Source organism: Oncorhynchus clarkii, chromosome 1, assembly GCF_045791955.1.
Source record: "Oncorhynchus clarkii lewisi isolate Uvic-CL-2024 chromosome 1, UVic_Ocla_1.0, whole genome shotgun sequence".
Taxonomy (NCBI): Eukaryota; Metazoa; Chordata; class Actinopteri; order Salmoniformes; family Salmonidae; genus Oncorhynchus; species Oncorhynchus clarkii.
Window position 1 is genome coordinate 35549630 of NC_092147.1, and position 16666 is coordinate 35566295.

Genomic DNA, 16666 nt, shown 5'->3' on the forward strand with positions numbered 1-16666 from the left:
GCACTGGCGGCCCCTGGTTGACTGGCGGCACTGGCGGCCCCTGGCTGACTGGCGGCACTGGCGGCCCCTGGCTGACGGGCGGCACTGGCGGCCCCTGGTTGACTGGCGGCACTGGCGGCCCCTGGCTGACTGGCGGCACTGGCGGCCCCTGGCTGACGGGCGGCACTGGCGGCCCCTGGCTGACGGGCGGCACTGGCGGCCCCTGGCTGACGGGCGGCACTGGCGGCCCCTGGCTGACGGGCGGCATTGGCGGCTCCTGGCAGACGGGCGGCACTGGCGGCGCTGGGCAGACGGGCGGCACTGGCGGCGCTGGGCAGACGGGCGGCACTGGCGGCGCTGGGCAGACGGGCGGCGCTGGCGGCGCTGGGCAGACGGGCGGCGCTGGCGGCGTTGGGCAGACGGGCGGCGCTGGCGGCGCTGGGCAGACGGGCGGCGCTGGCGGCGTTGGGCAGACGGGCGGCGCTGGGCAGACGGGAGGCTCCGGCAGAGGCGCCGGACAGGCGGGAGGCTCCGGCAGAGGCGCCGGACAGGCGGGAGGCTCCGGCAGAGGCGCCGGACAGGCGGGAGGCTCCGGCAGAGGCGCCGGACAGGCGGGAGGCTCCGGCAGAGGCGCCGGACAGGCGGGAGGCTCCGGCAGAGGCGCCGGACAGGCGGGAGGCTCCGGCCGAGGCGCCGGACAGGCGGGAGGCTCCGGCAGAGGCGCCGGACAGGCGGGAGGCTCCGGCAGCGGCGCCGGACAGGCGGGAGGCTCCGGCAGAGGCGCCGGACAGGCGGGAGGCTCCGGCAGAGGCGCCGGACAGACGGGAGACTCCGGCAGCGCTGGAGAGGAGGAAGGCTCTGGTAGCGCCGGAGAGGCGGGAGACTCCGGCAGCGCTGGAGAGGAGGAAGGCTCTGGACGGATGGGCCGGAGAGACAGCCTGGTACGGGGAGCTGCCACCGGAGGGCTGGGGTGTGGAGGTGGTGACGGATAGACCGGGCCGTGCAGGCGCACTGGAGCTCTTGAGCACCGAGCCTGCCCAACCTTACCCGGTTGAATGGTCCCGGTCGCCCTGCCAGTGCGGCGAGGTGGAATAGCCCGCACTGGGCTATGCAGGCGAACCGGGGACACCGTGCGCAAGGCTGGTGCCATGTAAGCCGGCCCAAGGAGACGCACTGGAGACCAGATGCGTAGAGCCGGCTTCATGGCACTTGGCTCGATGCCCACTCTAGCCCGGCCGATACGCGGAGCTGGAATGTACCGCACCGGGCTGTACACCCGCACTGGGGACACCGTGCGCTCCACAGCATAACACGGTGCCTGCCCGGTCTCTCTAGCCCCCCGGTAACCACAGGAAGTTGGCTCAGGTCTCCTACCTGGCGTAGCCATACTCCCTGTTAGCCCCCCCCCAAGAAATTTTTGGGGCTGACTCCCGGGCTTCCATCCACGACGCCGCGCTGCCTCCTCATACCAGCGCCTCTCCGCTTTCGCCGCCTCCCGTTCTTCCTTGGGGCGGCGATACTCTCCTGGCTGAGCCCAAGGTCCTTTACCGTCTAGTTCGTCCTCCCATGTCCATACCTCCTCGCGCTGCTCCTGCTGCTGCTTTTTCCTTTGCCCATTACCACACCGCTTGGTCCTGTTGTGGTGGGTGATTCTGTAACGGCGTTCGTCTATAGGAGGAAGAGAAGCGGACCAAAGCGCAGCGTGGTGGTTATTCATGTTTTAATAAATCGCTACACATGAACAAACTAACAAAAACAAGAAATGTGAAAACGCAAAACAGTCCTATCCTGTGACACCAAACACAGTGACAGGAACAATCACCCACCAACAAACAGTGAAACCCAGGCTACCTAAGTATGATTCTCAATCAGAGACAACTAATGACACCTGCCTCTGATTGAGAACCATACTAGGCCGAAAACATAGAACTGCCCCAAAACATAGAAAAACAAACATAGACTGCCCACCCAACTCACGCCCTGACCATACTAAATAAATGCAAAACAAAGGAAATAGAGGTCAGAACGTGACAGAGATTTTGTTATAGGCAGAACGCATAGGAGTAAGATTCTATTGCGCACGACTCAACGGCACAGCCAATCAGAGCTGCAGTAGGTCTACCTGCAAATGGACCATTGCCATATATGAATCTGCGCTATTTACCTCACATCAACACCATTATCCCAGAAACCCTATATCCACTCCAATTTGCATACTGCCCAAACAGATCCACAGATGATGCAATCTCTATTGCACTCCACACTGCCCTTTCCCAACTGGACAAAAGGAACACCTATGTGAGAATGCTATTCATTGACTACAGCTCAGCGTTCAACACCATAGTACCCTCAAAGCTCAGCACTAAGCTAAGGAACCTGGGACTAAACACATCCCTCTGCAACTGGATCCTGGACTTCCTGACGGGCCGCCCCCAGGTGGTGAGGGTAGGTAGCAACACATCTGCCATGCTGATCCTCAACACTGGAGCTCCCCAGGGGTGTGTGCTCAGTCCCCTCCTGTACTCCCTGTTCACCCACAACTGCATGGCCAGGCACGACTCCAACACCATCATTAAGTTTGCTGACGACACAACAGTGGTAGGCCTGATCACCGACAATGACGAGACAGCCTATAGGGAGGAGATCAGACCTGACCGGGTGGTGCCAGAATAACAACCTCTCCCTCAACGTAACCAAGACTAAGGAGATGATTGTGGACTACAGGAAAAGGAGCACCAAGCATGTCCCCATTCTCATAGATGGAGCTGTAGTGGAGCAGGTTCAGAGCTTCAAATTCCTTGGTGTCCACATCAACAAAAAAACTAGAATGGTCCAAACACACCAAGACAGTCGTGAAGAGGGCATGACAAAGCCTATTCCCCCTCAGGAAACTAAAAGGATTTGTCATGGGTCCTGAGATCCTCAAAAGGTTCTACAGCTGCAACATTGAGAGCATGGTTGCATCACTGACTGGTACGGCAATTGCTTGGCCTCCGACCGCAAGGCAATTCAGAGGGTAGTGCGTACGGCCCAGTACATCACTGGGGCAAAGCTGCTTGCCATCCAGGACCTCTATACCAGGCGGTGTCAGAGGAAGGCCCTGAAAATTGTCAAAGACCCCAGCCACCCCAGTCATAGACTGTTCTCTCTACTACCGCAAGGCAAGCGGTACCGGAGTGCCAAGTCTAGGACAAAAAGGCTTCTCAACAGTTTTTAATCCCAAGACATAAGATTCCTGAACAGGTAACCAAATGGTTACCCAAACTATTTGCATTGTGTGCCCCCCCAACCCCTCTTTTACGCTGCTGCTACTCTCTGTTTATCATATATGCAGAGCCACTTTAACTATACATTCATGTACATACTACCTCAATTGGCCCGACCAACCAGTGCTCCCGCACGTTGGCTAACCGGGCTATCTGCATTGTGTCCCACCACCCGCCAACCCCTCTTTTATGCTACTGCTACTCTCTGTTCATCCTATATGCATAGTCACTTTAACCATACCCACATGTGCATACTACCTCACTAAGCCTGACTAACCGGTGTCTGTATATAGCCTTGCTACTCTTATTTTCAAATGTCTTTTTACTGTTGTTTTATTTCTTTACTTACCTACACACACACACACTTTTTTTTCTCTGCACTATTGGTTAGAGCCTGCAAGTAAGCATTTCACTGTAAGGTGAACTACACCTGTTGTATTTGGGGCACGTGACAAATACACTTTGATTTGAACTGGACTGTGTTTACAGCTGTGGTCTTGAGTAGATGTGTTTGTTTTGAGATCAAAGCAAGAGCTGCATGTAGCCACATGTGCAAATGTTGTTAATATCCTTTGCCAGTTAGTGAGTTATTAGCCCAGTTATATATAATTTGTAGTCAGCAACAGAGGAGTGATTGCTTCCTACAAGAGCACAAAACGTGTACATTTCTAGACTTCTTTGAAAAGCAAGTTAGGTAAAGAGCTTTTTTTTTGTCTTAAAGAGGCAGTGTTGTATTTTGAGATAGCCAAGTAGCCAATAGGCAGAGGGTAGCATAATGTGTCTGATTCTCTGTAATAATGGTATGGAAATAATAATACATTTTATTTAGTAAAGTGGTTTCTTGCATCAAACAACAACATTTTCAGTCACATCCTTGTCTGAAGGACAAGTGGATAAAGAGGTTAATGTCTAAAGTCTCATGGAATGTAGGCCTACATTGAACATCACACATTGGCTACTACTGAAGGCTGAATAATAAAATAGCAATTTCCATGTTAAAATGTTATGGGATGCATTTTCTCCATTGTTTTTGATGTTAGGTCACTCTGGTAGGCCTACATTATGATCTCATAGTCACAGTAGACTACTTGGCCAATGTCTGAAACTGTAAAGTGGGCACAGCCTCCGTGTTTACAGTAAACTTTCGCAACATTCAGGACTGGGCATGATCAGCGTTGATTAGTCTATAAATTAAAATATGCCATATCAAATTATACCATGCCAGGTTGGAGAGGACTTGCCCATTGTCCATTTGACACAACGCTAGCGCATTATAGGCCACAAAGCCAGAACAGCCTTGTCGAAAGATGTTAAATCATTAATCAATAGACAGACACATCAAACCTTTTTGAAAAGAAGAGAGATTTATACTAGCAAACAATTAAAATGTGAATTGTATAAAAGTCCACAAATCAAACCATATTTTACTGAGGTACCATAGCCTATAGCACCTATCATCAGTTGGAAAGAGGAGGAGATATAGAAAGTTGAATGGACAGTTGGCAAAACCATTGCTTATAATCATTAGCAGACACTCCGGCTTATTAGGTCCAGTTTACCTCCATGAAAATGAAACGAACAAAAAAGTATTGAACTTTTAAAATGAACGTAGGTTTATTTAAATGGTTTTGATGGTGATTTGATTTACATGATGGTCTTCATCCATAACCGTCAGAGACATGGTTATTCAATTACCGTCACAGCATCTTTCCCTGCTCCCTCTGGGTCTCTTCTGTCTGCTGTCTGACAGTCCTCTATGGACCTGTAGGCCACTGATTACACTGATGGGGTCGGTGGCAGGGACAGTAATGTGACCAAATACATGTTGTGACAGTTGTATGGTTACTGAAGCAGCAACGGACATATTTATGACGAGAGGGTTTCAGTTCAGCATGAGACTGGACTGCAGGCCCTGAAGATATCATGGTGTATTGGTGTGTGTGTGTACTCTACAGCATATTTGCATTTGTGAAGTGTGTGTGTTGCATATGATAGTGTTTGTAGTTGCCACATATTTAGCATTGAAGGACTTCAGTTTAATGGTCACCAGGCCTCCAAACAATCAGGATGTACAGTGTGACTATCTGTGAGGGGGAGTGGTAAACATAGCAAGTCACTATGGTTCAATCCCTTAAAGTAATGCTGCAGGATAACCTTGATGAGGAAAGTTGGTTATAAATAGGCTTTGTTGTGATGCAAAGGGATATGAATGTAAATGACATGCAAATGTGCCAACAAACATTGCATCTGTATTCAAATGTGCCTTAGATACTGAAATGTGAGTAAAGTTTGGGACTGGGGACATGAAACAGAGCTTTGGTTGAAGGTGGATGCGAAAAAGAGCAATAATGGATAAGTTTTCCAGAGCCTTTGTCAGCTCTACTCTACATGAAGACACTAGCATAATCCACACTGCATTTCTGAATTCCTGCATATTGTTTGGAATGTAAATATTTAATGATAAACTCTATTTCAAAATGGTTATGTTAAATTTTTCGAAAAAGTGGAAATGTAGATAACATAGATCATTTTTTAAAGTTTTCTACAGTCTACTGAAGAGGGAGGTGCTGATTATTCAAACACGCACACACACACAGACAGACGGGTGTGCGCATACAGGGAGCGTGCCAAAACAAAAGCCTTTGATGCCGGCGATCAGACAAAGCATGCAATGTCTTCAGAAATCCACAAAGCCAGCTGAAAGCTTACACAACCATCAAATCCTCCTTTACCTTATTTCTCTTTGTTTGTTTCTCTCTCCATCTATTTCTCATAACTTCAGCAGGGATGGTCATCAGATGTGAGAATGAATCACTCCAACATCACCATATGCATAATACACTGTGTCATTAGTCTACTGAGACAATTCAATGGCTGTACTTTGAAAGAATGTCCTTTCTTAGCAGATTTGAAACAACTTTCACCCATTCTGTGAATTAATGTTATTACTTAGAAAATAAACAGAAAATAAACTCTCCAACTCAAAGAGAATACTTCATCCACAGCCTGTCATTAAGCAGCCCTCTGCATGTCTCTCACTATTTCACATTCACAAACTTCCTGATATTAAACTGCTGACGGTCAGGGAGTCATACTGGATGTATTATTGCTTTAGTGTTTTAGTGTAATGTTTGGTGCTTGGGTATGTAGAGTGTTTCTCTGGACCCCAGTATTCAAGTGTGTGTGTGTGTGTGTGTGTGTGTGGGGGGGGGGGGGGGGGGGGTCCTGTTCCTAACCCCCTCCAACACTGTGCACCCAAACACAGATTTGAGAGAAAAGGGAAATCTCTTTCTCTCAGACTACTGCCCACCTCTCTAAATGTCCCTCTCAGTCACTTGTATATATTCAATTCCCCTCCTCTGGCTTCTATTTCACTATTCCTCTGTGTTTGATCTATATCAGCTCCACCATCTCTCATTGTCAGTGTCCCTCTCCTATCTACCTCTCTTCCAACCTTTCATGTATTTTATTCCTACCTCTCTATTTTTATGGTATTCTCTCTCTGTACACTCCCTATATTACACCCCCTATCCTTCCCTCTACATATTGCTCATATCCCTCTCTTAGCAGTTATTGGATCAGTGCATTTATAGATGCTTGTATATTGCTATATTACATTGTTTGCCACTTCCCCCCTTCCAAAACCAATTATGCAATAAATAAATAGATGAACAACAAAGCGGCCATCCTTCGTGGCTGTCTAACAGTGCCAAATGACCTAAATCAGATTGTAGGAATGAAACAATAAAAATATAAAATGCTGAGAGTAGGCTAGATTTAATTATCAGACACCTTAGAGGCAGGTAACCCAAACAGCATTTGACTACAGGAGATGTCCAACCTGGCAGATACACAATCCAGGGAGGCGGCTAGAAGGACACCAGAGAGTAAGATAGGAGGAGAGGAGGTCAGGCTGAGGAGGAGAAGAAGAATGTAGTGGGGGTAAGGGAGCAGAGGAGGAAGAGGAGAAGGAGGGAAGGAAAATTACATGTGGGGGAGGAAGAAAGGAGTAGAGGCAGAGAAAAATTAAAGGAGTGTGATGAGGAGAGGCGAAGGAGAAGAAGAGGGGAGTGGAAGAGAAGAAGAGGGGAGTGTGGGGGAAGAGGAGAGGTAGAGACGCAGAGAACAAAAATAAGCAGTGAGTGTGGGGAGTAGGACTGGAGGAGAATATATATAGAAGAAGTGGGGTGTGGGGGGGAAGAGGACAGTAGAAGAGGTGAAGGAGAAGAAGAGGTGTGTGTGGAGAGGAAGACAGGATTGCAGGCTGAGCTCAGGTGTCTTAAAGCAGATATTATTGCCTTATCTGTCACCTGCAGCAGCTCAGCTATTATTTTAGAGAGAGAGAGGAACTGGTAGGGGAGGGAACATAGATGGTGTGTGTGTGTATACCTTTGGGTGTGTGTGTTATGTAGATTAAATTCCCCCTTCTCCTCCCCAGCACAGAGGGAAAATAAACACGGTAAACCCTGAGCTTCTCTGCTGTAATCTGTTCTGAAGGCCACGGGGGTCTGGGAGATGTGTATGGAGGTACATGTCAACTGTCTCTGCAGGAACAACAAGCTAGAGTCTTGCTTCTGACTGCAAAAGTTGGCTTGGAGTGTAAGAGGAAGCCAAGTATTGAATCCTGGCGAACACTGTTAAGGATAATAATGGTGCCCTGTGACTGTGATCCCATTAGCTTGTTGCCGTGATAGTGTGTAATTTGCGCATAGTTAGCATGCAGCTGCATACCTGCAGTGGTCAAGCAATGCTGCTATGTTTCAAGTAGTTGGCATGTAACTGTCGAATGGCTGTCTTTCTACGGTGGTCATTAGCATGTAGCCGTGTTAGCGTTTAGTTATGTAGCATATAACTCCTTACCTGCGGTGGTGAGGCAGTGTTCCTCGTCGCTGTTGTCCTGACAGTTGTCTTGTCCATTACACAGGAAGCTGCGGTCCACACAGCGCCCGTTACGACACTTGAAGCGGGCCTCCAAGCACACCAGCGGGTTACCTGCTGTGAAAGTACAACAACATGACTCAGAGGTTAGAGGTCAGGGGTTAGAGATTAGGTATGTGATAAACATACTGTAGGCATTGTTTTGATTTGTTTTTATAACCACTAGCTCCTTAACACTAGAAGTGCAGAGACCAAACTGCGCACAGCTCACCTGGCAGTTGCACTCGGAACAGAACCTACGACATCTGCAAGCGACATGTTTATGGGAAGAGTTGCAAACAAGAAAAAGCGACAAAGATTTGTGTCGACTATAGGACAAGGGATAACAGCTAAAAGAGATCGAACTGATGCCATTGCATGAAGACAGATGCTTTACTGTAAGCACGAGTGAGGCCAAAAATAATATGTCCAATAAATGACAATAATGGACTATTTTTGCTTTCGTGCTGATTTGACTATTTATCAAGCCCACTTTGAACTGATACTGATGTTTAGGATAATGATCATTTATTCATTTGACCGTGTGTCTTGCTGACTGTGCGTCTTAGTGGTTTGGGTATTTGCATTTGTTGTGTCGTTATAAAATCAAGTTGTTACCGTGTTCCAGCGCACATGCTTTTTTTAACATAGTTGTACAAAGGCAAAACCATGAATAAAATTGGTTTATCACTTGGAATTCTGTGCTTTTAGTGTTTTTTCATTTTTACACATAGCCTACAGCAACAAACAAATAAAAATGCTATTATGTAAATATATATATTTTTCCGTATTCTAATGTTACCTAAGACCTTCATAAACACAACCAAAGGATTATTTTCCCGATAGTATTACATTTATTTATTAGACTGTTAGACTGTTGACATCCCAAAAGACACGTCATTGGCTCAAAGTGGGGTCCCTCGAGGCCTGGCACTTTAAGTGTTAAACTAAAGAGCAGAAGCTGTCCAAAAAAAAAGAGAAACCTCAAACCTAAATCCCAAACATATACTGTAACACAGTCCAATTTAACAGAAACGTTGGGATTTTAGACTATCCAAAATGATCAGAAATTTGAAGAGGGGAGTAATGAAAAACTGTAACACATCACACAGAATCGAGAAATACGGTAAAACCATTTGATCAGAGTTTTTGATTAGATACAAACAAATATAACTCCAACTAGCATGAGAGACATCAGAAAAGTTCTGATTCCTCTTTGCACTCTGTGCTGCTTGGCCTTTGTTCCAAGCCTGGGCAGAATTAGGCGGAATTATCTTTTCGATTCCGACAATTACCCAATGGAGATGATGTGGTCGGCTCTGAGAGTGCGCCGCTCCCAGCCCAGAGCACACGGAGGGAGAACAGCTCCATTGAAATAGCTAGATTAGATGTGTAAGCCGCGTCGGCGTGGGGGCCTGCGGGCTATGCATAGTGTTTCTGACGATGGAGAGTGATTGGTTCGTTAAAAGCTGCTCGGTTGAGATGGAGAGAGACAGGAACAGAGACACCACTCCCACCAATCCCTCTCCCAATCCTCCACTATAATATACTACAGCTGGCTCCCAGATGATCCCTATCTCTGTACTGTGTCTGCTAACAAGAGGACAAATCGCACTGACTATAGGTCCAGAAGACCAACCTGAGTGTGAATACAGTATGTGGCTAAATAGAGAGTGGTTTCCATAATAATTGTATATTAGGGTCACGATGAGGTTTGGATGTAAGGGTTATTATGGGATGGGAGGTGGTTGCCGTGAGATACTCACTGCAGTTCTCCTCGTCGCTCCCGTCAGGACAGTCACTGAAGCCGTTACAACGGAAGCGCCCGATGATACAGTGGATCCCGTTGGCACAGGCGAAAAACGTAGGAGCACACTTGGACTTTATCTTGGCTGTGGGGAGGAGACAGGGAGAGAGAGAGAGGGGGAGAGAAGGGTCTGTTATTTAGGATGATGGCAGAAATATCTATGGATGGATGATGCTGCAGTTTTAAGTGTGTCATAATAGAGTTGAGCTGTGGGGATGAGAGAAGTAGAGAGCGAGAGAGAGAGAGATAAGGAAGAAGAGAGAATGAGAAGGAAGGAAGGACAGGAGGAGAGAGATGGAGAGGAGAGGGAAAGAAAGGGGGGGAAGAAAGGAGAGAGATGAAGAGCAGGACAGGAAGAGAGCGGGAGAGAAGGAGTGAGAGAGAGGAGGAGAATGGTGGGGAGAGAGGGATGTGTTATATGGGACAATTCCAGACAACCACTGTATATTACAGGATGTTGATGGAGTGTCATTCATGGCCTTAAAGGATCCTCTTATTGGCATTCTGGCAATGGTGCACTTTGAATACAGAACTGTTGTTCTGTCATACTAAAGGTCAGTGAATTAATCAGTTCCACTTATCCTGCAGTACTTCTTTGCACTTTCTCTATTGGCCTACTGCCCTCAGCTTAAGAGCTACTGGTTGGAGACAGAATGGAAAGCAGTTAGGAAGGAGAGCAGGCAGAAAGCAGACAGAGACAAAAAGAGAACAGATAGTGGAGGGGACCCTTGGAATAGATTCAACACCAGTCAGTCTAACGGAGGGTAGATGGAGAAAGGGCCAGAGGACAGATCTCAGTGGACAGCCAGGAGATTGACGAGCCTCCACCCCCATCATTCGGCACCGTTTAACACCAGTAGCACCGAACCTCAGCTGCCTGCCTCAGATATATTGATCTCCCCTCTCTGGAGGAGGAAAACACTGTGCAGGAAGTTGCTACACCACAGACAGAGACTTGTGGGGAGAAGTTATACCAGAAAGACCTTGGTTACTTGGTTACTGCTTTTCAATCCATTGCAGATAGTGGCATTCTAGGGCCAGGATTGGCATTTTGAGAAGTGCATTGGATTTGCACATGGAGTCTGTCCCATAGTGTGACCCAAACCTGCCATGGCAAGATGAGTCCACCATCTGGGACATGCTACTGTGCAAATCAAAGAACCCCTGAGAGTGTTATCTAGATTAGAAATCCACTAACTGGAGAGAGAGAAAGCTGAAAACGAAATGTTTTAGTCCATGGTTAATTCCCCCTGGAAAATGTATGCAACACAAAAGCTCAGTAACTCAGGTGCTTAAAGTATAGATCAAACTTTCTGTCTAAGTAATCCACCTCATACAAGAGCTACCAAGTAGGTTGCATAGCTAGCAGCCAGTTGAGCAACCACTGCCAGTAACCAGTTAGCCACCAGTATGTGGGCACAGACACTGCATACATAACAGGCGGCTCTAGTAAAACCCAGCATTTGAAAGCAAGGCCTCAAACCCCCTAAAGGCGGTGTACTGAGTGGGTACACAGTACACCTCTCAGCCAGCCAACACCTAAACATCTCCCTGTGTTTTCCCCACTCTTAATAACAAAGAGAATCGGCCTGTCCACAGCGATTTTTCATATGCTAGGGGCTCACATTTCTCCCCTTACAATCTATTGTGGTAGGCCAATTTATGAGCTCTTTCAAGCTGTGTCGATAATGTGTGGTAGAGGGAGGGGTATGCAGAGCACCCGCATATTCTCCTCTCCTGGCTGAAGAGTGGGTGTGTGTGTGTGTGTACACTCTGGAAGCCTTTGTTTACTGCCACAGAGGTGGCCCTGAGCGCTTAAAGCCCATTTTGCATGGGTGGTATATCACATTCATTAAACAAATGCTGGGGAGAAAAAAAAGACATGGCTCCGAGCTGAAGCACAACATAAAAGCAAGGATCTAAACAGGCTGTGTAGGTGTACATTAAAGCTAATTTGTCCGCAAACAATGAAGAAAACTCAAAGGTTGTTGTTTTTTCTTCATATTTTCTCTCACTCCGTCTCACTTTGATGTAGAAAACAATAAAAACAGGTTCCCGTCTACCACATGTCTTGTTTGTATTTCTTTTGGCCTCCTAAGAAAGTGAGAATTCAAGCTGAGAATGATTTGTGGGTACGAAGCCATTTAAGACCATTGAGATGCACCCCTGTGGAGGTGGGTAGTAAACCGCATGCTATAGCGTGGTATGAAACAACTTTTAATTGAGGAACCACTGTTTCACATCCGGTTGGAGGTCGCCTCGTCCTTCACAGGTAGAACAGAGTGCAGCTCTCAGGACATAAAAAACAATCACAGTTGATGGGAGAAGCCATTTTGGAGTACAATAAGGGGAGTGAAGAGTGCAGAGACTCAGACCCTGTTATTACATTTTCCTTGTTTCTCTTTGTTTTTGTTGCCTGGAATTGTTCGGTCTCCACCTCTCTAAATTGAAGAACTTCCATGTTGTTGTTTTTTCCACTCAGAGCATTGCTCTTCAACCTCTCCCCCTACCACTTCCCTCTCCCACCCCTCCTGTGACTCTCTCCCTCTTAGTTGAACTTCTTTCATTCCGGGCCAAGTTTTTTTCCATTTTCTCTGAGCCTAAATAGAAGTTGTTTACAAAAACCAGCCCCAGTTTTTTTTCTGTGTTGAATGGCTTCCAAATTTAGTGGCAGTGTTCAGCGCAGCAGAAAAAAAATGAAACCGAATGGCCTGCAGTCAGGCCGATTCCTCTAGAATCAGCAGTAAAACACAACCTGATCTCACTGACACACACACTAACACATGGACGGAAGCACAAACAAGCGCAGAGGCATGCCCACGCACGCACGCACACTTCAGGGGTGAGTGCTTTTCCTTTCAAATCTCTCCTAAACCTTATCCAAGAGAGCATTCTTAATATCAAATTTGTTTGCCATAAAACTTCCAAGCAGCATTTTTTTTTAATTGCTTTAATTAAATACTAAGGTTTTCCCTTTTCATGCAGCCAAACGAAGGCCATTGCTGCACATTACACATACTGTTGAACCTTTGAGTAGCTGGAGATTCATCTGAGTCCCTTTATCATAGATGGACACAATGAAAAGCAGCGCATATTAAAACACATTATTATTTCTTCAAATCCAATCAAATGTTATGTCACATGCTTCGTAAACTGTAAACTGTTGTAGACAAACAGTGAAATGGTTACTTACAGGCCCTTCCCAACAATGCATATATATATATATATTTTTTTAATAATAGAAAAATAATAAACGTGAGGAATAAATACACAATGAGTTATGAATCGTTGGCTATATACACAGAGTACCAGTACCAAGTCGATGTGCAGGGGTACTTGAGGTAGATAGGTAATTCTTAGGGCCTTCCTCTGACACCGCCTGGTATAGAGGTCCTGGATGGCAGGGATCTCAGCCCCAGGGATGTACTGGGCCGTACGCACTACCCTCTGTAGAGCCTTGCGGTCGGATGCCAAGCAGTTGCAATACCAAGCTGTGATCCAGCCAGTCAAGATGCTCTCAATGGTGCAGCTGTAGAACTTTTTAAGGATCTGAGGGCCAATGCCAAATCTTTTCAGCCTCCTGAGCGGATAGAGGTGTTGTCGTGCCTTCTTCATGACTGTCTTGGTGGCTGTGGACCATAATAATTCCTTAATGATGTGGACACCAAAGAACTTGAAGCTCTTGACCCGCTCAACTTCAGCTACGTCAATGTGGATGGGGGCGTGCTCGGCCCTCCGTTTCCTGAAGTCCATGATCAGCTCCTTGTTCTTGCTGTTGTTGAGGGAGAGGTTGTTGTCCTGGCACCACACTGCCAGGTCACTGACCTCCTCCCTATAGGCTGCGCATCGTCGTCGGTGAGAGAGGACCAGGAGTTGAAAGGACATTATCTGACCTTGCCTGTGCGTTTGTGAGGGAAGGAAAATCGATGGGTGATGGAGTCTGGGTGAAAGAAAGGAGGGCAGCCAGAGACTGAGGCAGTCTGCTAGGAGGCTGGAAGATCAAACTAATCAATCTGGCCCCTTTAGAGTCCTGGCCCAGTCTGGCGCCGTACAATACAATAACCTTCTGAGGGAGAACAACCTACAGTAGGTTGGCCCTAAAGAGCAGCCTTCAGCCTTGCTTTCTCTTGGCCCTGAAACTTTAATGGAACTTTAAGATCACGCCCGGCCAACAACATTCAAGCGATGTTACCGATGTGCAAAAGAGGAGCAGTGAGTGACTCCCATATGCTGTACGTATTTACAATGATTGAAAATAACAACATTTCAATGAGCCTACATCATAATGAGCTAATGTTTTCCTAGTTGGTGATGCCACAGGGCCAGCAACCTTCTGTCAAGACAAGTGTGTTCAATATCAATTATAAAAATATAATTTCGAACGCATCTGCATTTAGAAAGCTGGCTTTTTTAACGGATGGTAAGACAGAGCGATACAGACAGGCTACTTGGTGTAGAGAATGAGCGTTGTTTAGTGCAGCGATAGATCTCTCCAATAAAGACTCTGTTGCAATATTCATCAGAGGGGCTCATATCTTCTAATAGCCTTGTTTCAAGTCAGTGCATCCGGCAATGTGTGCTCTACAATGGCACATTAGCATTTATTTTTCTTTTGTAGATTTCAGGGAAGCCGCTATGCTGGAGCGCAACTGTCTGAGGGGCAGGGAGGGAGTTCAATCTGAAGTAGAAAGACAGAGAGAGGAGAAAGAGAGGGGAGAGAGAGGAATAAAGAAAGAGAGCAAGGCCTTAATCAATATTTCATCCTGGTCTGTGGTATTAATTGCAGAAGCTCATTGATCAGTCATCCATTAAGCGTCTGGGCTGCACCAGACCTATTCTACATCCATCTGCATCTACTCTGCACTCCTCTCCCCATCCTTCTACTGCTCTCTCTTCTTCTTCGCTCCTCTACTATCTTTTTCTATACCCTCCCCTTCCTCCTCTTCTACATTTTTTGTCTTTCCTCTCTTTCCTTTTCCTCCACCAACTTACTTCTCTCAGTTCTGATGTGTTTTTTATTATCAATGTGTGCAATAAAAAAAGGTGTTCCTTTAATGTTGAAATAGATGGTCTCTTCTCCTCTGTGGTGTGTGAGGAGTGTGTCTGAGACAGAGCTGTAACAACAGATATTAAACCACACACACTCCCTCTGTAAGCCCCACAATCCTCTCTGGCCTCTCCTCCATGAAACAGACTTTCCATAAGCTCCACACTCCCACTGGCCCCGGGAGGACATGGAGGGACAAGGGAGAGAGAGAAAGCGAGAGAAAAGAAACACATGTTGCATGCACGTTTCGCAGACACACACACAAGCTCAGAGACATTGTGTTGGAGCTGGAAGGATCATGGCCAAACAGCCAGCTTTCTGGGATTTATTCATTTTCATCCCCTTACTTTTTCTGCCTATATTCCCATCTCCCCCTTTTTCTCTCTCTGTCCTTTGTCCATGCCATCACGACCTCTCTCTCTCTCCTTCTCTCACCATCTTCCCTCTCTCCCACCTCTCTTCCCCTCTCTCCCTCCTTCGATAAGGTTGGGGGTTAAACTCCACTAAGAGGGCATGGACCAGCAAGCCACGTTAGCTCTCCTCTCCTCTGCTCTGCTCTCCTGTCCATACATAGAACACATGTACATGTATGTATGTACAGTGGGGCAAAAAAGTATTTAGACAGCCACCAATTGTGCAAGTTCTCCCACTTAAAAAGATGAGAGGCCTGTAATTTTCATCATAGGTACACTTCAACTATGACAGACAAAATGAGAAAGAAAATCCAGAAAATCACATTGTATGATTTTTAATGAATTTATTTGCAAATTTTGGTGGGAAATAAGTATTTGGTCACCTACAAACAAGCAAGAATTCTGGCTCTCACAGACCTGTAACTTCACGACTTACGGAGGTGGTCCCTGCACAGGGACAGCTCAGCGGAAATTTCCGAGCGCCACCTATAGTACTCGAGTATAGTACTCGATAAATCTCAAACTTTCATAAAAATACACATGCAAGGTACTGAATTAAAGCTACACTCGTTGTGAATCTAGCCACCAAGTCAGATTTGTAAAATGCTTTTCGGCGAAAGCATGAGAAGCTATTATCTGATAGCATGCACCCCCCCAAAATACCAGCACGACACGTAAACAACAGATTTTGCGGTAGCCGGCGCTACCCAAAACGCAGAAATAAAATATAAAACATTCATTACCTTGGACGAGCTTCTTTGTTGGCACTCCTATATGTCCCAAAAACATCACAATTGGGTCTTTTTCCCGATTAAATCCGTCATTGTATACCCAAAATGTCATTTGCTGAAGGCCAGTCTGATGCTGCAAAAAGCCCATTTACAAGACGCAACGTCACTTTTTAAAATTACAAAAGTCGCCTATAAACTTTTACAAATCACTTCAAACGACTTTTCTAAACCAACTTTAGGTATTAATAAATGTTAATGATGTATCAAATTGATCACGGGGCGATCTGTATTCGATAGCAGCAAGTCTGGAAATCATCGTCCATTTTTTCAGTTTCACAACATACTGTGGTGCGCCTCAAGAAAGGAGGGGTCTATTCGTGTTGTAACCAAGGATAAATGAGTCAGAAATTGACAGCAATGGCGACATCGTGTGGAAGCTGTAGGTGTTTAGGGGATTCGCATATATTTTCTGTCGCCTTAAACAATACATTGAATGGCGGACAAAT

The 16666-nt window shown here is 46.5% G+C and overlaps 1 protein-coding gene across 2 annotated transcripts in view; it reads right to left on the reverse strand.

Annotated features, from left to right (window-relative positions):
- LOC139406616 (low-density lipoprotein receptor class A domain-containing protein 3-like) overlaps positions 1-16666 on the reverse strand; it is a 128046-nt gene that overhangs the window by 37141 nt on the left and 74239 nt on the right. The window contains exons 3-4 of one of the 2 annotated variants that reach the window (XM_071149399.1): positions 9929-10054; positions 8106-8240 (exon numbers count right to left, since the gene is read on the reverse strand). In XM_071149399.1, the coding sequence (XP_071005500.1) occupies positions 8106-8240; positions 9929-10054 (261 nt within the window). The remainder of the gene's footprint in view (positions 1-8105; positions 8241-9928; positions 10055-16666) is intronic. The other variant, XM_071149410.1, reaches the window with a different exon arrangement.